This window comes from Moschus berezovskii, chromosome 11 (genome assembly GCF_049115385.1).
Source record: "Moschus berezovskii isolate FMDL1 chromosome 11, NW_MosBer_1.0, whole genome shotgun sequence".
Lineage (NCBI taxonomy): Eukaryota > Metazoa > Chordata > Mammalia > Artiodactyla > Moschidae > Moschus > Moschus berezovskii.
Genome location: NC_142470.1, coordinates 105581648 through 105607071, shown reverse-complemented (window position 1 = coordinate 105607071; position 25424 = coordinate 105581648). Strand labels below are relative to the sequence as shown.

General features: G+C 40.5%; 1 protein-coding gene across 2 annotated transcripts in view; it reads right to left on the bottom strand.

The window, feature by feature from the left end:
- Window positions 1–25424, bottom strand: part of TMEM131 (transmembrane protein 131) — a 180131-nt gene that overhangs the window by 87276 nt on the left and 67431 nt on the right. For both annotated transcript variants that reach the window (XM_055400773.2, XM_055400774.2), the window contains exons 3-4: window positions 23282–23322; window positions 9025–9093 (exon numbers count right to left, since the gene is read on the bottom strand). In XM_055400773.2, coding sequence (XP_055256748.2) covers window positions 9025–9093; window positions 23282–23322 — 110 coding nt within the window. The remainder of the gene's footprint in view (window positions 1–9024; window positions 9094–23281; window positions 23323–25424) is intronic.

The following is a 25424-nucleotide window of genomic DNA, read 5'->3' as shown; positions in this document are numbered from 1 at the left end:
CTCCAGGGGACCTTTCCAAACCAGGGATTGAACCTGGGACTCCTGCATTGAAGGCAGATTCTTCACTGTCTGAGCCATCAGGGAAGCCCTTTCAACAGATATACTCTTAAAATTCAAATATTTTATACACTACCTGGTAACTATTGTTTCTCCTATGAATTTATTCTTAATGTTTTTCCTCCTGTGATATCAGTGCAATCAATCTCAGTTTAGATGAAATAGACACGGTGTAAGACAGACAAGTAATCTGGAGGATCCTTGAAGAAGACTGGACTGAAGATGGCCAGCTACAGGAGAGGATGTGGGTTAGGAAACAAGCCTGAGGTGCCAGGAGCCTGGAAGTGGGGGTGGGTCAGAAAGCTTGCTTTGCAGTGCTGCTGAAGTTGGCCATGCTCTTTTTCTAGCATCAAAGAGGGGAGGCCCTGGGCCACACCCTCCAGAAATGAACCCTTGCTCAGGGGAGAACGGTCATCTCCTTATGCTGCTCAGAGACATCTGGAGTATGTCAGCAGGCTATTCCAGTCACACATCGCACGGGAGCAGGCTTTCTGCAGCTACAGGTCCACATCATGGAAGCAGAGGCCATGCTCCTTGGATGGACCTGCCTACAGAGCTCACACAAACAGCTCTCCCTGCCTCTCCCTCACCTCAGTCTCCTCGATAAAGTAGGAGACTGAAGCGAGAGGCCACACTAAAACCATGGAAAACTATGGTCAAGTACTAATACAAATTTACTTGTAAATAAATATGCACTGTGTCAGTTTTTTTTGTTGCCTAACGAAGTACCACAAGCTGAGAGGGTGAAAGTGACACCTGTTTATCATCTGACAATGCTGCCAGGCACAGGTCAAGGCAGAGCATGACAGGTGGATCTGCTTGGGGTCTCAGACATCAAAGCTCAACGTTCACACAGGTTGTTGGCAAAGTTTGGGTTGCTCTCAGTGTCTTGCCGTATGGCCACTTAATTTTCAAAACCAACACAAGGAAACTCCCTTGCATCAAATACCGCTCAAGCTTCAAACCTCTGACATTTCTGTCGCTGATTGCTACAGCCAGATTTAGAGGGCTCGTGTGATGAGGTCAAGTACCCAGATTACCTCCCCAATCTTACAGGTCAACTGATGTGGGACTTCAGTTACACTTTCAAAATTCTTTACAGCAACATCTAGGTTAGTGTTTGCCTGAATATGATTGGGAAGGAGGTGTATGTGCTCCTTAGGGACCAAGAATCTGGAGGCCACCTTAGAATCCTCCTGTCATAGACATCACGTGTGACTGCTTGGCGAGACAGGTAAGACGTGAAAATAAGACAAAAGATTTTCAAAGGTCTGCTAGTGCTGGTCCTGCTTGTTTCCATTATCAGCTGCTTCAAAGTAGGGCCAAGGGGGTTACTGTGACTTATTTAGAGATAAATCAAGCTGATTATACAGCTATTCTCTGTGCTGACAGGGCAGAGCTTCTGACTAACTGCCCATATTTTACAAGAGTCTGAGACCTGAAAGAATCAGGAAGAAGCACTCATGAATTAGAGACGAGCTTGGAAAGTAAGCTGCAATTTTGTGGTCAATGACAATTTTTCTAGCCACAGAAAGATGACAATGCAATGCCACAGAATAGCTGAAGAGATGGCTGAGCAGCTGCCCTCAGACAAACTTTATGAATGGCAGTGACAGAGGGGTCTATTAACATCACTTCTGGCAGGAAGTTGCGCCAAATCAATATGCAGTACTCTGTACCACTCAACTACCACAAAACCTGACCATCATCTCAGGCACATCTGGTAAAGAATTTGCCTGCCAGTGGAGATGTAAGAGATGCAGATTTGATCCCGGGGTCAGGAAGATCCCCTGGAGGAGTAAATGGCAATTCATTCCAGTATTCTTGCTGAGAGAATCCCAGGATAGAGGAGCCTGGTGGGCTACAGTCTATGAGACCACAAAGAGCTGGACATGACTGAGTGTCTGAGCACAGCACCCTCAGGGTAAACTGGGGTGTTGGTAGAACAGTGGGAAATTGGAAAGTTAAAAAGCACCAAACCGCCCTTTAGAAGAGACGGCCTACTTGATTTTCTGGGAATACCAGAAAGTGATGAGGGAGAAATGGCTCTCAGAAACTGACTTTAACTTGATAATCAAGACCTCCATTTACAGCAAGTTTATTCAATTTCCACTTTTTTAGAAAGCCATTAAGTCTCTACTTTAAACTTTAGACTTGAAACCAAGATTTTCTGCACTTTATTACATAAACCAAAGAACTCAATGAAACAAGTCCTCACCCAAAGAATCTTTTAAAACTACAGTAAATGTTTGAAAAAAGGAGTTGTTATGGAAACAGAAAAATATTTAACATCACTGGCATATATAACTAGGGGGGTGAGTAAAGGGGAGGGGTGGTCATATCCAAGATTTCTCCAGGCTGTTATAGACAGAGAAGAAAAGGGGAAAGAAAAGAAGTGGAGAGGGAGAGAAAGGTAAGGGAGAGGGGAAAAAGGCAGAAGAATACATTGAAACAAAGTGGATGAAAACAAAGAAAGCCTACTTTTGAAGAAAGTTAATCTGATCAAACCTTAAAGACCTAGAGGGCAGTAGGGATGAGCAGGGTAACGAGAGGACTCAGGCCGTGGAGGTTTAGACAGTAGCCACAGAACTAGAGTTGTGTCTTTGCTGAAGGACGGAAAACCATCTTGGAGACTCTGGTTGACAACCTGGAGTGGTAAATTTCATCCAATTCAACAGTTCTTCCAGATACCGTCAAGGGTGTTTTAAAATGAAGAGTGACTTCTGGTTTAGCAAAAATGACCACAAGCAGTAGAAATAGTTCACAGAAAACATAAGGCAAAAACTTTAGTGCATAAGTGAAAGTACAGTATAGTGAGCAATGATTTCCTATTACTTAACAATTTCTGGAAAAAAAATAAAGTATTCGGTTAAGGGTACTTCTCAAGTCTTATAATTACTCAGACATTTGAAGCAAATGAAACAAATTTGAAGCAAATGAAGCAAATTTACAGCATGGGCATTAACTAAATCTGCACATAGTTGGGTCAAGAAGAAAAGGTACAGCAAATGTTTACTGAAGTCCAGCAAAAGCACTTAGAGACAGAACAAATTCAACCGTAGCAGAAGAAATCAAGAGACAATCTTGCTGGACTTGAAGATAATGCATGGCATGTATTAAGTATGAAATACATGATAAATATGTGAAGATAAATAGCGTGTATCACGAATTTGAGCAAACTCTGGGAGACAGTGGAGGACAGAGGAGCCTGGCAGGTTATAGTCCATGGGGTCACAAAGAGTCAGATACAACTTAGCAACTGACCAACAACAAATTCATCTTGATAGTCTGGTCTAGGAGGAGAACAGACATCAAAAGAAACAATTAGAACAATAACCAACACTCTGACAGAAGTTAGTAGAGGATGTCAAATGTAATGAAGAATTCAACTCTACTTTTGATGCCTGATTACAAAGTTTTCAAGCCCCACAATGTCCCTTCACCTTATGCCCCACATCTGGGTAAGCCTACAGGAAAGCCTGTATAGTTTCTCTCTTGGATCTATTGAGAAATTCAGACCATGTAAATCCACCCAGCCTCACCCCCTAACCACAGGATTCAAGCCAGTCTCCTTTCGCTGCTCTCTCAAGCCATTTTTCAGACCTTGGGAGCCTACCCTGCTCTCCCCAGAAAGTTTTACTGCATGCTCAGTCGCTAAGTCATATCCAACTCTTCATGACCCCAAGGATGGTAGTCTGTGAGGCTCCTCTGTCCATGGAATTCTCTAGGCAGGATTACTAGAATGCGTTGCCATTTCCTCCTCCAGGGGATCTTTCCAAACCAGGGATGGAACCCACGTCTTTTGAATTAGCAGGTGGATTCTTCACCACTGAGCCACCTGGTGAATTAGCCTTGACACTAAACCAGCTTTGGGGTGGGGATCCAACACAGCTCAGTGGAGTGAACATAATAGCACCGAAGCAGTGAGGGGGGCAGTTCTCTGCTAGGCAGGCTGGGGAAGGCATGCTTTAGAAGGTCATCAGGGGTTCTCCAGGCCAGGGAAGTTGTGATGGACTTCAGCTGGAGCTGCTGCCCACAGCGGACTACTCTTTTTCTGAGTGGAACCCTGATAATTACAGACACCCCCTGAAAGACACATCCACTGCCAAACACTGTCGTTGTCTGAGGGGTAGGGTGGCTACTTCACCTATGCCAGGGTGCTGACTGTTCTACTCTGAGATTTTTCAAACTAAAGTAATGTGGGTCTGAAGAGCAGTCAGTCGATTTGTTCCCATCATTGTAGGAAAAAGATACAGGCAGTGAGACAGAAGCAGCTGACAGCAAGCGAGGGGAGATAAGAGACAGGGAGAAGGGCCTGGGGTGCTGGATAACATGCATCCTGTTGTTCCCAGATCCCACTGCGACTCTGAACTTTCTGCAAATATATTATGGTCCTTGGAATTCCTTCTAGTATATCCTCATCTTTGCCTCAACTCGTTGCAGTTAGAGTTCTATCACTTCAAACCAAACAACTACAGCACTGTAGCTGACCAAAATAGAGGAATTACAGCATTCTGTAATTATTGTTCATTTTCTTAGAATACCAATAACGGGTTTTCTTAGTGGCTCAGATGGTAAAGAATATGCCTGCAGTGGGGGAGACCTGGGTTGGGAAGATCCCCTGGATTAGGGCATGGCAACCCACTCCAGTATCTTGCCTGGAGAACCCTCATGGACAGAGGAGACTGGCAAACTCGGTGCTATGCTTATGGAGAATGCCCTTATATGTGGAGATGTTTGCCAAAACCTACAGGAATGAAATATTATGTCTGCTACAAGTGATTTTTAAAAATCAATAAAAATATGAACATAGGAAAATTTTTAATTACAGAATTTAGTTTAAGAATATATTTACTATCTGTTCTACTTTTCTGTATGGTTGCAAGAAACCATCCATGAAAAATTCCTTTCAGAGAGAGGAGCCTCTTAAAATATGTATAACACACCTAGAGTTTTCAAAGAGAGTTTGTCCCTTGCCTTAGCTAAGAGACTCCCAACAACAGCTGGATCTGTGATTGCCCTGCTTCCTTGGAATCCAGTTTGAGGCAAATGTCCCTTCCTGAGTACGTGCCCTTGTACACTGTGGGCCTGCTTAACCAGCTCCTGCAATTAATATAAGTCAATTCCTCAAAAACTCTACATACATAAACACATACAGTCATACACTCTCTCACACATACACACACATATAAAAATCTCTGACTGGATCTATTCCTCTGACTGAATCCTAATACACCTGTTCACATTTGCTCCCAACTCCTACTGATTCACTTCTGTGAGATCCACTTTATCAGATAAAAACAAACTCTGTCAGGGCTCTCAGGTTGGACACAGAAAAGTTTAAATCAAGGAAAGAATTTGTTTTTCATTTCGACTTCTTGCAGCAGCATATAAATGTGCTGCTTTCGGAAGCAGTCTAGTGTGACTGTGCTGTCCCTAAGAGCACACACGTGGCTTCACTCACTGTATGCCCCAACCCTTGTCTGTCCTGGGGTTCATCTGTCTGTTCGCACGTGTTCACCACAGCATCCACAGCTGTTCTCAGCCCAGGACATTTCCAGTTCTCTGGGGTCAGCACCAGTCTCTTAAAGAAATCTCATTTATTTCCTCTCTGGTTGTACATTAATTCACTGATTCCTATCAGTTCTCTTTGTGCATGACACTCAATTATTCTCTAGACTAAATCTTAACTAAAAATGTTTCACATTTTGCATATCTTTTCATCTCATAATTTTGGACTCTCTTCTGAAAGTCACGGCTGTGTTTAAAGCATTAGTTTCAGTACTGATTACAAAACAAAAAGTTTAAAACAATAAATGAATTTTTAAAATGCATACATACAATTTGCTGTTCTTTGGTACTATAAAATAACAAAATTCGATGGAATAAAAAAAGGCATGGTATATTATGTTTAGAAAGCAGGTTATAAAATAGTTTGTGTTCAGAAAATATTGTTATATATCTATAACTCAATAAATAAATACAGATACACAGAAAAATGACTTAAAGGATAAAAGTTCAGTGTTAATGTTTCTGAATGGCTGGATTACTGGTAATTTTTTTCTTCTTTCTCTTAATAAGCATTTTCTAAGTTTACTAAAGTGAACATGTATGGCTAGCGCATCAGGCAAAACCCCAGCAAATTCTGTAGTAGTGATTTAATAATCTGTGGTCTAAAACAGGAATTCTTCACTAGCTCTTAAGGATCCAGATACGGACTTGGAGGGGGATGGCTATAAAACCCTTGAACTTGTATGCAAAATGTTATTTTGTGTGTATGTAAGCACTGGGGAAAGGAAGGAAGAGGTTGCCATAGCTTTTACCTGTTCTTAAAAAAAAAAAAAACATCATGATCCCAAAAGGGTTAAAACTAGTCTAGAATTTTGCTTGACTTTATCTCAATTTCTTCTATTTGAGGGATGGTGCATTTTTTAAAGTGTTGAGTGACAGATAATTTGAAACAGGCATTACCAATTCTGATTCAGATATGTAGTATACCTGAACACTTCTTTATCTTAAAGGATTCGTGAAATTTTTAAAACTCCCTTTAAAATATAAAGTGAAAAACAATGGGTATAACTTCTGAAACAATCTCTCTAGAATGGTTATTGCTAAGCTTTTCAAACTAAGAAAACTCACTACATTAGAGTTTCAGTTTTGCTACTGTCCATTGATCTCCTCTGTCCCCAGGCTCATGGTGTCATCATAAACATGGCCCACGCCACAGTCCTAGACTGGAGCTCATCAGCCTCTCTTGTGATTCACTCAGGATGAGAACAAACTTAAAGACAATTTTACTCATCATTGTTTTTAAAATAATGAACTTTCTTGCTGAAGATCAAAGTGCATGGCATGTTTCATTAAATATCTTGCATTTGACAGAAGGAGACTGTGTGATACATTACTGTGATCACATTAAGAACTCTGTTTTCGTGCCTCAACATTATACCTCAATCTTTTTATAGGACAGGAACAAGAGTGATGTATTTCCTATCTAACATTATGGTATTTAAATCCAATACCCACAAGTCAGTTTTACTATTCATATAACAACTATTGGCAAACACTGATTTCACCTACCGGCACCGAAGGAAGCATACAAACTTCTCTTTATCCCCTCCAAAATCCATGATCTTTGTAAGAATATAAACACCTGAGACAATGGAGTTGCTAGCAGATAGCTCTTCTGCTAACTGCTCTACCATGGTTCTATACAAGTATGACTGATACATTCGAGTATTCTAGGTTTGAGATTGTAAACAAATTATTTAATGTCTTAACTCTGACAACGTTAAAAAGAAATGACGGTTTTCATTTATTGACTCAACAGATCTGCATACAGTTCCTATTACCTTTCCCTTTAAATTATTTTCTTCTCATAACTGCTGGAGAGGGTATAGAGGAAGGGGAAGCCTCCTAAACTGCTAGTGGAAATGTAAATTAGTAGAGCTACTAGTAGGTTCCTTAAAAAACTAAAAACAGATCGACCATATGATCCAGCAAGTCCATTCCTGGGCATATATCCAGAGAAAACCATAATTCATAAGGACATTGTGCACCCCAATGTTCACTGCAGCACTATTTACAATATCCAAGACATGGAAGCACTCTAAATGTCCATCAGCAGAGGAAGGGATAAAGAGCATGTGGTACATCTATACATGGCCTATTACTCAGCCATAAAAAAGCGAAACAATGCTATTTGCAGCAACATGGATGGACCTAGAGATTGTTATAGATTGTCACACTAAGTGAAGTCAGAGAAAGACAAGTATTATATGGTATCGCTTATATGTGGAATCTGAAAAAATGGTACAAACGAACATATTCACAGAACAGAAACAGAGTAACAGATAAAGAAGAAAAACTTACAGTCACCAGGGGGAAAAGAGGGGTTAGGATAAATTGGGAGATTGGGACTGATGTATGCTGCTGCTGCTAAGTCACTTCAGTTGTGTCCGACTCTGTGTGACCCCATAGACGGAAGCCCACCAGGCTCCCCCATCCCTGGGATTCTCCAGGCAAGAACACTGGAGTGGGTTGCCATTATACACACTACTATATATAAAACAGACGATAAGGAATTAATAAGGACCTACTGTATAGCACAGGGAACTCTACTTGATACTCTGTAATGGCCTAAAAGAGCAAAGAATCTAAAAAAGAATGGGTATTATACATGCGTAACTGATTCACTTTGCTGTACACTTGAAACTAACACAACGTTGTAAATCAATATTCCTCTAATAAGAATTACACAAGAAGAAAGGCAAACAGGAATTTAAGTTAAAAACCCATCTTCTGTTAACTTGCCAAAGCAGCATTACTCCCGTAGTTGTATCATTTAAGGTGTCCTCTTCTCCTGACTGCTAAACTGAGTTGGAACCAAATATTGAAGACTTGTCCTCCCCTCAGGGTACCTGAGATGTGCAAAACCTGAGATCCAGAGGTAGCAGGTGAGCAGAGCCACGGTGTGAGGAAGTGACTCTGTGGCTGAACCACAGCTTCCTATAGGATCTGCTTTTGGTTGGCTTCTTGGGTTGGTGACAATATTATTTATTTGATGATGTATAAAAGTTTGTACCTTAAAAGTATATGTATCAAACAAATTAATATAGTCTTCTATATCCACAAGGATAAAATGTTAAATAATAAAGATGGAAATTAAGTGCTAATCAGAAAGGTAACCCTACGTTTAATGTTGCTTCTAAAGATACGATCCCCTGAACCAGAGACTCCAAAGTGTAAATATTTTTCAAACTTCAAAAGTTAAGAGTATATGCTAGACTCATAATAGATACTTACTTCCCATGTTCAAACTGTATTCAAGGTTATTTATTTTCCTGATGACTTGAACATGTAACTTTCTCATACAAGATATCACAGGCAAAAGGCAAGACACATGCATGCATAAAATACATATAACGGTTTAATGGAAAACTGTGGTAAAAAAAACTTTGAACTTACTGTTCATGGAAATCCAGCATTGGTGGCTCAAATCGTATAGGTCTGCAATTACCCCGGTACAGAGATATACTGTAAGTAAAAAGAAAACAGTGTTAAGAAGCAATTTTTCAAATTAGGTATTTCCCCAAACCAAAGTCAGACACTTGAGTTTTTTTCATGAGAAAGTATCTAGAAAAATGGAGTCTAATGTATTAGAAATATGTGTTACTCTTTAATTTAGAATAAATCAATAAATGCATGTTTTTAAAAAAGAAAAAAAAAGTATTTTTCCTATTCAAAGGTACATGGAAACAGAAAATACTCCAGCACACTGCTGAAATTTATTTGGCTGATGTAACTGATAACTATATACCTTAACATGTTCATTTGGATTTTCTGATAGATGTGCAATGAACAATAGTTAACACAACTAACTGTACCTGGAGGCAATATATATAGAAAAAACCCTGCGATCCCATTTTAACTAAAGTGGCAAAGAACTAAACAAAAATCAATTTGGGGACAGAAGTTTCCAGGAACTGAAATATCTTTAATCTGAGAGTTTAGGACATACTGATCTATGACGTCTTGGCCTAAATATATGAGTATCATTCCTATTTCACTTGATATTAGAACTTCTCATTAAAAAGATCCCTGACTAGCAAACCTACTAGACATCACCACAACCAAATATTTATGCAAAGTAAAAATGACTTTGGTGGGGGTGATCCACGTACCTAAAGTCATCTGTTTACAAACTAAAAGTGAGAAAGTTGGACACTGAAGTTTCTAAATAGTAGATTATCTTTCTGTTGCATTTTAAGAAATGATGGAAGAGCAAAACTTATTTTTGTGAGACTACTTTATTTCATTACCTCCATAATTCAGAAGAACACACGCTTCAAATGATAGAGAAATTTTATTTAGGAAATACATTAGAAATTAACAAGGACATACAGAAAATGTAGAAAATCTAGCTTTAATTCAATTCAATAAAGATTAAATATTCTAAGTATGGAATAATTGAGCTTAAAGAAATAAGGTTTAAAGGTGTTTTTGGTCTCACCAATTAAGACCATTACTCTGTGCTGCTTGATAATCTTCTACATATGTTGAACATTAAAGATGACAAACACAAGAAGGAAAAAACAAAATGTAAGATTATACTTTACTAGAGCACAAAACTAAAGACACTGGGACAATGAAAGCTCAATTCCTCACAAGATAGCTGCCACGTTATAGCCAGAGGTATAGAATCTGTTCTCTGTCAATTTCTGCCCTTCTTAAAAAACATACTATAACAAGGATACTCTTCTGCTCCTTTAAAATAATGATACTGATCAGTTCACCAGTTTTAACAGTATGGACCTCAAACTTAGTAAAACAAGAAAAAAGTGCGATGTAAAAAGTAACTATGTATAAGTCATTAATTCATATATATTAACACTGTTAGAAGCTAGAAATACAAAGGAGATTAAGACTTTTTTTTTTTCTCTCACAGAACCAAGAACTGCAAGTGGAAATGTCTAAACTGGTCAGGGAAGGGGGGCAGAAAAGTGCACAACCCATTCACTTGACACAAACAGACTGAATGTCAGGGGCTGTCTAGTGGCTGGGGCTATGGGAACACGGCACAGAGTCTGTTCTCATAGCACTAACATCCCAGCAAGAAAAACAAAAGCAGAACCTATCACGTGATGATATCCAACATATAAAGACAAACCAAACACAGCAGGAAACAGAGACGGTCTCTCTGAGGAGGGACACTGGAGTTGAGACTGGAGAGGTGAAGATCGGAGGAAGAAAGCAGGGATGTCCTTGGCGTGCTGAGGAACAGGGAGGTTCAAGTGGCTGGAGTGCTGGAAGCAGGGGGAAGAGACCAGAATTGAGATCAGAGAGGTACAGAGGCCAGGTCTCATTGTAGGAGTTCGGATTCTATTCTCAGTGTAACAATAAGCCTTTACAGTGTTTGAAGCAAGGAAGTAACGTGACCTTTAAACTAACACATTTAAAAGGTCAATTCCGGCTGCTGTGTGAAGGAGAGACTGCAGGAGCCCAGGAGGGAAGCCCTGTAGCTGTTCAGAGGGGAGGTGACAGTCACTGTGGCCTAGAGTGACAGCAAGAGAAGGTGGTGGAAGCTACAGACATCATGCTGAGGGACTGACTGTGCAAAGTAAGGGAGAGGAGACAGGCGTCAGGAGGACTTAAAAGTCTGGCCTGAGAAACTGGACCCTCAGCCATGACATGAGACAGTGGGCTGGAAACACGGAAGGGTAGTGGGTAGGGATTCAGGAGTATTGTTTCAGACATTTACTCTTATCTGCATGGATATGTCAAGTACGCAGATATTAATAGATATACATGGTTACTGCTTTATACTAAAAAGTTACTGATTGAGGGAACTGATCTTAAATCCAGTCATTTTGGTGAGTCAATTCTAACAATCTACAGATTCTCTTAGACTTTCCCCTGTCATTTTATGTGGTGTTGCTAAAATGACCGCTATCTTGGATTATCTCTCTAGACAAATCACCTGCAAGTAACAACAATTCTATTTCTTCCTTTTAAATCCTCAGACCTTGTTTCCCTTTGTTTTGCCTCACGTGGGCTAAGACCTGCCATAAAATGTTCCAAAGAGGTGGTGTCCAGCAATTGTTACAGTGACATTTACAGGATGAGCCCAGAATATGAGATAGAGGGAACAATATATAAAAGACGATTACCTCATAAATAAATGTGTATTTTCAAGACAACAGCAGATCTGTATCTAAGGAACAATTTAACAGTTGAGTGGGTACAACACAAATTGTCATAGGCATACAAACATTTTAACAAAACCAAAAATCCAACAACACAGCTGTTGTGTACCCATAGCTGATTGAAACGGTTGCTACTGTTTATTTAGAATGGCCATGACACTGTTGAGTGCTTTAAAAAGTCTACAAGCAATGAATGCTGGAGAGGGTGTGGAGAAAAGGGAACCCTCTTACACTGTTGGTGGGAATGTAAACTAGTACAGCCACTATGGTGAACAGTGTGGAGATTCCTTAATAAACTAGAAATAGAATTGCCATACGACCCAGCAATCCCACTGCTGGGCACACACACACAGGAAACCAAAACTGAAAGAGACACATGAACTCCAATGTTCATCGCAGCACTGTTTATAATAGCCAGGACATGGAAGATGTCCAACCTAGATGTCCATCTGCAGACAAATGGATAAGAAAGCTGTGGTACATATACACAATGGAGTATTACTCAGCAATTAAAAAGGATACATTTGAATCAGTTATAATGAGGTGGATGAAACTGGAGCCTATTATACAGAGTGAAATAAGCCAGAAAGAAAAATACCAATACAGTATCCTAATGCATATATATGGAATTTAGAAAGATGGTAACGATAACCCTGTATATGAGACAACTAATCCTCAAACGTATAGGCATAAAGTTGTTTCTATTATTTATATTCTTAATGTTTCTATGAGTAATTCCTATTTTGAGTACTGTTTATTTGCAAGATTTTTCTTGTTGATTATTATTACCTGATGTTTCCCTTTTTAGAGAAGCTTTTCAAGGCAGCTTGGACTCTGTTGAGCCTCTGAATTTTATCTTTATTTTTATTGCATTAATACCTGGTATGTATTAGTTGCTTTCTTTTCTTTATGATTATTCTGTTTATTTTGCTAACTTCTTAAACTGGCAGTGTACTTGTATACTCATTACTTTTCCTTTTTATGTAAAGTCTACTACATTTAAGGCCTCAGTGGATAATGTTTTCCATATCCCATAGGTCTTAAAACTCTGTATTTTTGTTATCTTTCTGTAATGATGTTGTTTTTAAATGCCATGTACTCAGTGAGTGATAGAAACACATTGTAAATTTCAGTTTTCTAATAAAACATTTTGAAAATTAAAAAAAAAAGCAAATGTCTACGAATCCATAAGGTTGAAAAATAAACTGGAGAAGCAGTATGAAAAATGGTGCCCTTTGTCACTTCCTAAGAAACAGAATCTGAGACATTAAAAAAGTAACACATGATCTTATGCTTTCTGCAGTGATTGCGTTTGTTTTGGAAGCCTCAATATAATTTTTAATTTTCATGAAAATATTACTGTTTATTTCGAGATAAGGAGGTGAATAAGGACTATTTTCTGACTTCAAGTGAGAGAATAACTGGAGCGATACAAGAAATCTGTTTCTTGGTGAACTATCAAGGTCAAAGTTAAGCATACAGTTCAGTTCAGTCACTCAGTCATGTCCGACTCTTTGCGACCCCATGGACTAAAGCACGCCAGCCCTCTCTGTCCATCACCAACTCCCGGAGTTTACCCAAACTCATGTCCATTGAGTCGGTGATGCCATCCAACCATTTCACCCTTTGTCGTCCCCTTCTGCTCCTGCCTTCAATCTTTCCCAGCATCAGGGTCTTTTCCAGTGAGTCAGCTCTTTGCATCAGGTGGCCAAAGTACTGGAGTTTCAGCTTCAACATCAGTCTTTCCAATGAACACCCAGGACTGATCTCCTTTAGGATGGACTGGTTGGATCTCCTTGCAGTCCAAGGGACTCTCAAGAGTCTTCTCCAACACCACAGTTCAAAAGCATCAATTCTTTGGCACTCAGCTTTCTTTATAGTCCAACTCTCACATCCATACATGACTACTGGAAAAACCATAGCCTTGACTAGACAGACCTTTATTGGCAAAGTAATGTCTCTGCTTTTTAATATGCTGTCTAGGTTGGTCCTAACTTTCCTTTCAAGGAGTAAGTGCCTTTTAATTTTATGGCTACAATCACCACCTGCAGTGCTTTTGGAGTCCCCCCCCCCCACCCGCCAAAATAAAGTCAGCTACTGTTTTCACTGTTTCCCCATCTATTTGCCATGAAGTGATGGGACTGGATGCCATGATCTTAGTTGTCTGAATGTTGAACTTTAAGCCAACTTTTTCTCTCTCCTCTTTCACTTTTATCAAGAGGCTCTTTAGTTCTTCACTTTTTGACACAAGGGTGGTGTCATTTGCATATCTGAGGTTATTGATATTTCTCCCAGCAATCTTGATTCCAGCTTGTGCTTCCTCCAGCCCAGCACTTCTCATGATGTACTCTGCATATAAGTTAAATATGCAGGGTAACAATATATAGCCTTGACTTACTCCATTCCTGATTTGGAACCAGTCTGTTGTTGCATGTCCAGTTCTAACTGTTGCTTCCTGACCTGCATACAGATTTCTCAAGAGGCAGGTCAGGTGGTCTGGTATTCCCATCTCTTTAAGAATTTTCCACAGTTTATTGTGATCCACACAAAGGCTTTGGCATAGTCAATAAAGCAGAAATAGATGTTTTTCTGGAACTCTCTTGCTTTTTTAATGATCAAAGGGAAGTTGGCAATTTGATCTCTGGTTCCTCTGCCTTTTCTAAAACCAGCTTGAACATCTGGAAGTTCAAGGTTCATGTATTGCTGAAGCCTGGCTTGGAGAATTTTGACCATGACTTTACTAGCGTGTGAGATGAGTGCAATTGTGTGGTAGTTTGAGCATTCTTTGGCATTGCCTTTCTTTGGGATTGGAATGAAGACTGACCTTTTCCAGTCCTGCGGCCATGGCTGAGTTTTCCAAATTTGCTGGCATATTGAGTGCAGCACTTTCACAGCATCATCTTTTAGGATCTGAAATAGCTCGACTGGAATTCCATCACCTCCACTAGCTTTGTTCGTAGTGACGCTTTCTAAGGCCCATTTGACTTCACATTCCAGGATGTGTGCCTCTAGGTGAGTGATCACACCATCATGATTATTTTCATACAAGACCTTCCCAAATAAAGCATACAGCACATTCTGAGAGCTTGTGCGTGAACTATGAAATTTAAAATGTTTTCCTAGGGGTAATTACTCGGAGAAGGCAATGGCAAGCCACTCCAGCTACTCTTGCCTAGAAAATCCCATGGATGGAGGAGCCTGGTGGGCTGCAGTCCATGGGGTCGCTAAGGGTCAGACACGACTTCACTTTCACTTTCACTTTCACACATTGGAGAAGGAAATGGCAACCCACTCCAGTGTTCTTGCCTGGAGAATCCCAGGGAAGGGGGAGCCTGGTGGGCTTCCGTCTATGGGGTCACACAGAGTCAGACATGACTGAAGTGACTTAGCAGCAGCAGCAGCAGGGGTAATTACTACCTAAAACAAAGATAGTCTTTGGCCCAGTATTTCTTAATGAATGATTTGTGGTCTACCTACATCTTAATCATCTAGGATGCTTGTAGAAATGCAGATTTCGGGGCTCTGCACCGCTGGAATCTGATTGCTTACTTCTAGTATGGAGCCCAGAGAACATCCTTGGACCACAAAGGAAAAAAGAAAGAAAAACTCAAAAGCAAACAAAACCCCCAGTGTATTAGAATGGTAAGAGAAAAGGCCGCAGTCTGCTCATACTGTGTTTGTGTCACCAGGCTGCGGCAGCGCTGCACTGAGAGGGCCCCTGTACCTCAGTTTCTCTTGGGGAAGGAGAGAGCTCAAGGGAGACATTGAGCTCCCGCAGTGCTGTGAGGAGATGAAAGAACATCCACGGTTCTGAGGCCCAGAGAACCCCACATAGGTTGAACTTGAAAAGGCACATTATGATTAAATTGTCAAAAGTCAAAGAGAGAATCTCGAAAGCAGAAAAAGTGACACATCACATACAAGGAGCACACCGCACCACGTAAGACTACAGTAGGCCCCCTCATCTATAGTTTCATTTTCTGGAGTTTCAGTTACACGCATTCAACTGCGGTCTGAAAATACTAAACGAAAAATCCCAGAGATAAAGAGTGCTTACGTTTCAAACTGCACACCTCTCTGAGGAACAGGATGCAACTTCGTGCTGTCTGGCTCTGCCCTGAGACATGACTCCCCTTTGTCCCTTGTACCCTTTTGTACATGTGACCCAGTGTCAGTATAGGAAAAAATGGAGTATATTCAGAGTTCGGTACCACCTGCAGTAACAACTAGTATTTGAACTGTATGCCCCACAGATAAGGAGGAGCTACTGTACAAGTGGGTTTCTCAACAGAAATTTTGTAGGCAGAGAGACAGTGGAATGACACATTTAAAATATTGAAAGAAAATAACTATCAAACAATGCAATACCCAGCAAAGCCATCATTTAGAAATGAAGGAGAGACTTCACTGAACAAACAAAATTTGGGATGGTAATAAATATTTCTTTACTTTTTAAAATAAAAGTCATTAACAGACCAATTGAAAAAATTAAAATAAGGTCTGTAGATTAAATACTAGTATATGTAAATGCTATTTCCCTGATTTTACTGTACTTTATAAAATAATGTACATATTTATAAGAAATATATATTGAAGTTTATTGGGGTAAAAGAGTATCAGGTTGACAACCGAGTCTCAAAAAATTCAGAAAAATAATTACACATACACATATACAGAGACAGACAGATAGGGAAAGAGAGATAAGGAAAGAAGTGGTGGAGAGGGAGATGATGAACGATCAAGCAAATGTGGTAAAGTGTTACTAGGGGAATCAATCTAGGTCAGCAGTACAATTCTTTGTACTATTTTTGCATTTATTTTCTAAAGTTATTTCAAAACAAATGGTTAAAAAATTAAATATAAACTGAATTGAAAACTACAGTACATTTCTTGTAGACAATATATGATTAGATCTTTCCTTAATACAGTCTGACAATCAGTGTTGAAACCAGAGTTATTGTAATATTTGATATGGTTGGGATTAAGTCTACCATCAAATTACTATAGTCTTCAAGATGTATGCAAACTGGTACTATTTTTTGCATATATGTCATTTCATGTACAGCTAAAAGCTCCAGAGCTATAAAATAAATGTTAAGTATACACCCAGATGAAATCTTAAGAAACAATTGAAGAACATTAACTTTTTCACATAATTTAAAACAGATATTAGCAAGTTCTAGATCTGACTACAATCTTCTAGATGCTGATGGTTAACTGCAGGCAACCAAAATGGCAGTACTTAATATTAGTGAAAAGCAAACTATACAATTAAAGAACCTCAACCATCCTAAATTTGAGAAGTGCTCCCTAGTCCAGTACTTTTGGCTTTTATCCTAGAGATACCGGGAAACTTAAAGATTGGAAGACTCTGGTTCTTCTTGTGGACACTGCATATATACATAAACACACAGATATAAACATGTATTTCTTACCTAACTGCACACAGTAACAATTCCAGCTGTTATAGCAACACAATATAGTAACATCAACACTGAGCCCAACATCAGACATCTGCACTAGCTGTTCATCTGTCTGAAACACTCTGCCCTAAGACTTCACCAGGTAAGCTGAAACATCACTTCAGAGAGACCTTCCTTATGGTCAAATCTGAAGAAGTAATAGAGTCTTGTCTATCCAGACTTTTCTTAAGCTGACATTTTGTTCATTTACTTGCTGGCTTATGGTTTTCCCCATTAGCACACAGGTTGTACCAGGGCAGGACTCTTGACTATCTGGTCTATTCAGCACTGTGGCAGTTTTAAAATATGATCACAGATTCTCTGATAGGCCTCTCTTCAAGTAGTGGCTGCTTAATTCTGCTTTCCTTGGGGGTAACTTCCCATGAATAAAACGTGGTGGAGGTGGTTGTGTGTGACTTCCAGGACTCAATTATAAAAGACACCATGGCTTTCACCTTGTGCTCTCTCTTCGATCTTCAGCTCTAGGGTCATCAGCTGCTGTGACACATGGCACAAAGGTCCACATGGTAAAGAATGAAGGTCTCTTGCCAACAACCAGCAAGGAACTGGGGCCTTCTGCTAATGTTTTGTGAGTGAGCCATCTTGGAGAGGACCCACTGGGCCTACATCTTCAGATGCCTGCAACTCCAAATGATGTCTCGGCTGAAACCACATGAGAGACCCTCGTGAAAGCCCCAACTACTCAGCCAGAGTTGTTCTCAAGTTTCTTACTCACAGAAACAGAAAGATAATAAATGTCTGCTGCTTTAAGCTTCTAGGTTTGGAGGTAGTTTATTACAAAGCAACAGACAACAAACACCATGACTGAATCACCAATTCTTACTATAATGCCTGGTGTATGTAAAGAGCCCAGTAAGTGTTTGCTGAATGACTGAACAAATTTGCTAAATGACCAACAAAACTGCGGGTGTTAGCAAACACGCACAGTTCAGTTCAGTTGCTCAGTCGTGTCCGACTCTTTGCGACCCCATGGACTGCAGCACACAAGGCCTCTCTGTCAATCACCAACTCCTGGAGTTTACCCAAACTCATGTCTAGTGAGTTGGTGATGCCATCCAACCATCTCATCCTTTGTCGTCCCCTTCTGCTCCTGCCTTCAATCTTTCCCAGCATCAGGGTCTTTTCAAATGAGTTCTTCATATCAGGTGGCCAAAGTATTGGAGTTGTAGCTTCAGCATCAGTCCTTCCAATGAACACCCAGGACTGATCTCCTTTAGGATGGACTGGTTGGATCTCCTTGCAGTCCAAGGGACTCTCAAGAGTCTTCTCCAGCACCACAGTTCAAAAGCATCGATTCTTCAGTGCTCAGCTTTCTTTATAGTCCAACTCTCACATCCATACATGACTACTGGAAAAATCATAGCTTTGACTAGATGGACCTTTGTTGGCAAAGTAATGTCTCTGCTTTTTAATATGCTATCTAAGTTGGTCATAACTTTTCTTCCAAGGAGTAAGCGTCTTTTAATTTCATGGCTGCAATCACCATCTGCAGTGATTCTGGAGGCCAAAAACATAAAGTCTGTCACTGTTTCCATTGTTTCACCATCTGTTTGCCATGAAGTGATGGGACCAGATGCCATGATCTTAGTTTTCTGAACGTTGAACTTTAAGTCAACTTTTTCACTGTCCTCTTTCACTCTCATGAAGAGGCTCTTTAGTTCTTCTTTGGTTTCTGCCCTAAGTGTGGCGTCACCTGCATATCTGAAGTTACTGATATTTCTCCTGGCGATCTTGATTCCAGCTTTTGCTTCATCCAGCCCAGCATTTCTCATGATGTACCCTGCATATAAGTTAAATAAGCAGGGTGACATTATACAGCCTTGATGTAGTCCTTTCTTGATTTGGAACCAGTTTGTTGTTGCATGTCCAGTTCTAACTGTTGCCTCTTGACCTGCATACAGATTTCTCAAGAGGCAGGTCAGGTGGTCTGGTATTCTCATCTCTTTAAGAATTTTCCACAGTTTGTTGTGCTAAACACAGTCAAAGGCTTTGGCAAAGTCAATGAAGCTGAAGTAGATGTTTCTCTGGAACTCTCTTGCTTTCTCTTGATATTTTTTAGGAACTCTCATCCGTTCGATGATCCAATGGATGTTGGCAATACGATCTCTCATTCCTCTGCCTTTTTTAAATCCAGCTTGAACATCTGGAAGTTCACGGTTCACATATCATTGAAGCCTGGCTTGGCGAATTTTGAGCATGACTTTACTAGTGTGTGAGATGAGTGCAATTGTGCGGTAGTTTGAGCATTCTTTGGCATTGCCTTTCTTTGGGATTGGAATGAAGACTGACCTTTTCCAGTCCTGTGGCCATTGCTGAGTTTTCCAAATTTGCTGGCATATTGAGTGCAGCACTTTCACAGAATCATCTTTCAGGATTTGAAGTAGCTCAACTGGAATTTCATCACCTCCACTAGCTTTGTTCGTAGTGATGCTTTCTAAGGCCCACTTGACTTCACATTCCAAGATGTCTGGCTCTAGGTCAGTGATCACACCACCGTGATTATCTTGGACGTGACGATGTTTTTTGTACAGTTCTTCTGTGTATTCTTGCCACCTCTTCTTAATATCTTCTGCTTCTGTTAGGTCCACAGCATATCTGTCCTTTATTGAGCTCACCTTTGCATGAAATGTTCCTTTGGTATCTCTAATTTTCTTGAAGAGATCTCTAGTCTTTCCCGTTCGATTGTTTTCCTCTATTTCTTTGCATTGATGACTGAGGAAGGCTTTCTTCTCTCTCCTTGCTATTCTTTGGAACTCTGCATTTAGATGGGTATATCTTTCCTTTTCTCCCTTGCCTTTCGCTTCTCTTTTCTCGGCTAATTGTAAGGCCTTCTCAGACAACCAGTTTGACTTTTTGCATTTGTTTTTCTTGGGGATGGTCTTGATCCCTGTCTCCTGTACAATGTCAGGAACCTCCGTCCATAGTTCATCAGGCACTCTATCAGATCTAATCCCTTGAATCTATTTCTCACTTCCACTGTATAATCATAAGGGATTTGATGTAGGTCATACCTGAATGGTCTAGTGGTTTTCCCTACTTTCTTCAATTTAAGTCTGAATTTGGCAATAAGGAGTTCATGATCTGAGCCACAGTCAGCTCCCAGTCTTGTTTGTTCTGACTGTAAAGAGCTTCTCCATCTTTGTCTGCAAAGAATATAATCAACCTGATTTCGGTGTTGACCATCTGGTGCTGTCCATGTGTAGAGTCTTCTCTTGTGTTGTTGGAAGAGGGTGTTTGCTATGACCAGTGCGTTCTCTCAGCAAAACTCTATTAGCCTTTGCCCTGCTTCATTCTGTACTACAAGGCCAAACTTGCCTGTTACCCCAGGTATTTTGTGACTTCCTACTTTTGCATTCCAGTCCCCTCTTATGAAAAGGACATCTTTTTTTGGTTGTTAGTTCTATACTAACATGTGTCAGTTCTATAAGGTCTTGTAGGTCTTCTTATAACTGTTCAACTTCAGCTTCTTCAGCATTACTAGTCAGGGCATAGACTTGGATTACTGTGATATTAAATGGTTTGCCTTGGAAACGAACAGAGATCATTTTGTCATTTTTGAGACTGCATTCAAGTACTGCATTTCAGACTCTTTTGCTGACTATTGGCTGACTACTCCATTTCTTCTAAGGGATTCTTGCCCACAGTGGTAGATATAATGGTCATCTGAGCTAAATTCACCCATATCAATTCTTACTCTAAAGCCTGGTATATGTAAAGATCCCAGGAAATATTTGCTGAATGACTGAACAAATACCTTAGCAAACACCCACAACCTACGTTCGTATAACATTTTCATGTTTCCAACTGCTGATGCCAAGTAAGTCTTCTCATTTGATCCTTACAGCAACCTTACACAAAGCATAACCTTACATCACATACAAGATATATCAGGCCAAGAAATGATCTTCCCCAGTTTGCAAATGAAAGTTGTGCTCAGAACTTGAGTAGTTTCTCTCAAGGCTACACAGCTGGTGAACACAGAACTCAAGTCTCTTGATTTCTAATCTCCCAACACATGGCACCACAATCCTAGGAGAAGGTATTATAAAAGGTAGCCTCATGTCAATAATATTAAACCATTACTGATACTCATCACAACATTCTGGCATTCAGCTGAAACAAACACTGATAGAACACTATAGGCATATTATTCACCATTATATTATGTAGTCAGCATGTTTTTAAACAAAACATTATCAAGTCATTTATAACCGTATTAAAACAAAAGGCAGAGTCAGGAAGGAGAAAAATATAAATAAAAGTATGTTGGAAAATTCTGTTTTTCATAGTTCTACTTCCCATGATCCTGAGATCAAGAAAGCAGAGCTCATGTCTTTGCAGAAGATCCTGCAAGTCCTTGGGGCTGAAGCAGATGAAAGCGGGAAGGGGGACTAAGCTTTTCATGTGATAAACTTCCCTGGAGCAGGGGTTCAGTCTCACTTCCAGACTGAGGGTTTTCACTCAGGACATCATGCACAGGCGACACAAGGAAGGATGGGGCTGAAGCTCTCGGCTTACTAGAAAAGTCACTGAGCAGCACATGGGCCATACAGCTGGGGACATGAAAAGAGAGAGATCAGTGCAGAAACGACTGTTGCTGTTTATTCGCTAAATCGTGCCTGACTCTCTGTGACCCCAGGCTCCTCTGTCCATGGGACTTCCCAGACAAGAATAATGGGGTGGGTTCCCATTTCCTCCTCCAGGGAATCTTACCGCCCAGGGATCAAACCCACGTCTCTTGCATTGGCAGGTGGATTCTTTACTACCGAACCATCAGGGAAGCCGCAGAAATGACTACAGGAGGTCAAAAGACACAGTGTTCATCTCAGCAATCTCTCTGCTGAGTGGAAACTGGGGTGTTCCCCCAAGGAAAACCTGGGGGAGGTAGCACCCCAGGAGTGGAGACCAGAAGCTGCAGTCAAAAGCCAACTTCACCTCAGCTGTGACCTGTGCCTTGTGGGCTGATTTGATGATGAGAGTAAGATGCCACGTGAGGCATACAAATGTGTCTTAGGCCCCCGATCCCCTACAACTAAGCCCCCAGGCTTCTATCATCTGATTATAATATACTCTTCGAGTAAGCTGCCTTCTTTCACAAAGCGGACGCATTCTGTCATTTCATTCATACCTATGCTTTATAAGCTCATCAGAAGCGGGGTCTCCACTGTCCTTCAAGATGTTTCGAGGAAGGGAGTGTATCCTCAGCCCCAGCACAGAGCAGATTAAAAGTCGACTGTGTAGATGCTCACCCTGCTTCCCTACGGTATAAACTCCCTTGTGATAACTTGCCTTCAATGGCTCCTCTGCTTCTCTTTCAAAGCATTTCCCCCTCTAATTCTTAACTAACACTCTATATTTCTCTTTCAGCTAAATGAGAAAATAGTGAATGCTGAAGGACTCCGTTAAAAGAATATCAAAGAGAATGCAATACAGGGCTAGTAATCAGAAGATAAAGAATTCTATCTGAAACTCTGCCAGTCTAACCTTGGTTAGCACATCCCTTGGTTCTAAGACTCTTAAGAGTCCTCATGTATCAAACAACGGGGCTCAACAAGACAACCAGTTAGGGTCTCCTGAGGTGAGAACTCTCGCTCACTACACGATAACCTCCTCCTCTAGAGGCCTGCAGACAGACCCTTGATGATAACTGAAGACAGAAGTGTAGTCCATAAAAAGTGGCTGGACCACAGGAGACGTCATTAGGGAGCTGTAAAGATGAAACTCTTCCAAAACGAGGGGTGTTTCAGCTACAAGTAAACCACTCTGTATGTGATGACACGCAAGCTCAGATTTAAACCTGGTTTTCCATACGCAATACTTGAAATACATGATATGATGTGATTTATAATCTGCTTTTCCCTCTTCACCAAACAAGTATGAGAGAAAAGGACAGCAGGAATCCCCCCAGAAAGAACTAAAAGTATGTCGGTATCTTAGTGAATATATAAAACTTTATATATTAAAAGCAGTTATCATCCAATTAAAAATAAATCTTAAAAAAGAGGAAAAAGAAATACATGTATGTTACTTGCTTACCTTTTCTGTTGGTATGAACTGAGTCCAAGTGTTGTCTCAGTCTGTAAAGGAAGAAAATGATGGTGAAAACACAGAAACCAAATGTTTACACTACAGACATACAGAACATCCACATATTTCATTACAGCTTCAACACTGATTTTTTTTTTTTATTGGAGGCAAATTACTTTACATTAATATATTGGTTGATTTTGCCATACACTGACATGAATCCGCCCCGGGTATACATGTGTTCCCCTCTTGAACCCCCCTCCCACCTCCCTCTTCCCCATATCCTCCCTCCAGGTCATCCCCGTGCACCAGCCCCAAGCATGATTTTATACTCGCATTCAGGTTACATCTGATCCCTAAACCATGCGAAATGAACCGTCCATTATTATTCATATGAGAGAACGATTTGGATTAAATTTTAAACAGACATGGAAATAATACGAAGTACTGATAATCGAGTTTTGGAAGTTTGCCAAACAATACATCCTATGAGAAGAGTCCCCTGTGAGGCTCCATGCGTCTCTCACTGCTCCCCAGCTGAACTTAGGGACTGGTGTGCTATGGTTCCTGCCACCATGGAGTTTGAGGTATGGGGGGAGTCAGTCGTTTTAAAACTAAACAAGTACATATTTATACACTGAAATCAAGGACTTCAGAAAGTTGCTATGAAATTGGAAAAAAGACACTGTGAAAGAAAATAGGTAACATGCTTAAATATGTCACAAGGGAAGGCCTGTCTTAAGAGAGAACTTTTATACAGAAGAGCGGGAATGTGCGGCAGTGGAGAAAACAGCACCTGCAAGGGGCGGTACAGGGAAGAGCATGGGTACTCAAGAAAGATGGCAGATTCATCTGGCTGGAGCTTAGAGAGAAGAGGGAGAGAAGCAGAAATGAGGCTGCAGGCAAGGCAGCACCCTGTTATGTCGTGCCCTGGTAAGAAGTCTGGGCTGCGTCATCCTCCAAATGCAGTACAAGGGGTCTGAAGTTGTAGGAGACACAGACAGACACAGTCCGGACGACCTGAGTGCTAAAGACATTACTCTGGCTGTAGTGTAGGAAATGAAGAGCCAGCAATCACAATTTTAGGTGGATACCCAACAGAATTGAAAAACAGAGAGCAGGGACTGAGCAGGCATTTAGACACTCATTTTCAGCAGCATTATTCACAACTGCAACGCATGGAAGCAACCCATGTGTCTATTGGCAGATAAACGAAAAAAATAAAATGTGGCTTACACATACAAAAGAATATTGGTCAGCCTTTAAAAGGAAGGCACTTCTGATACACACTACTATCCGGATGAACCTTGAAGACTAAGTTGACACAGGCTACATGAAATAAGCCAGGACAAAAACTACATGATTCCACTCAGTGAGATCCTCATGCAAGCAAAGTCAGAGACAGACAGTGGAATGCTGGTTGCCAGGGGCCGCAGTAAAGGGAATGGGGAATCATTTAATGGGCACAGTTTCAGTGCAGAATGAATAAGAAAGTTCTGGAGCTAGATGGTGGTGATGCAGAAACAAGCATATATGTACTTAACAACACTGAAATATACATATAAATATGGTTAAAACTGTAATTTTATGTTATGTATATTTTACTACCAAAATAAAAAAAGTTACAGTAATCAAACCAATGTGGCACCGGCAGAAAGACAGACAAACACATCCATGGAACTGGAGAAGGGTCAAAAGTGAACTCACACATTTATGGTCAACTTGATTTTCAACAAAGGCATCAATGTAATTCAACAGAGAAACATATCTTTTCAACAAATGGTGCTGGAACAACTGGACAAAGCTGTGTGGAAGAAAATGAGCTTTTTAGCCTTGCATTGGGCTTCCCTGTGGCTCAGATGGTAAAGAATTTGCCTTCAGTGAAGGAGACCTGGGTTTGATCCCTGGGTTGGGAAGATCCCCTAGAGAAGGAAATGGCAACCCAATCCAGTCTTCTTGCCTGGAGAATTCCCTGGACAGAGGAGCCTGGCAGATTACAATCCATGGGGTCAGAAAGAGTCGGACATGACTTTCACTTTTCACTATCCTTGTAGCAGACCATGCAGATTAATTTTAGATAAATCACATTTCTAAGCATAAAATTATAAAGCTTCAACAGAAAAACACAAGAGATTATCTTTACAACATTCTA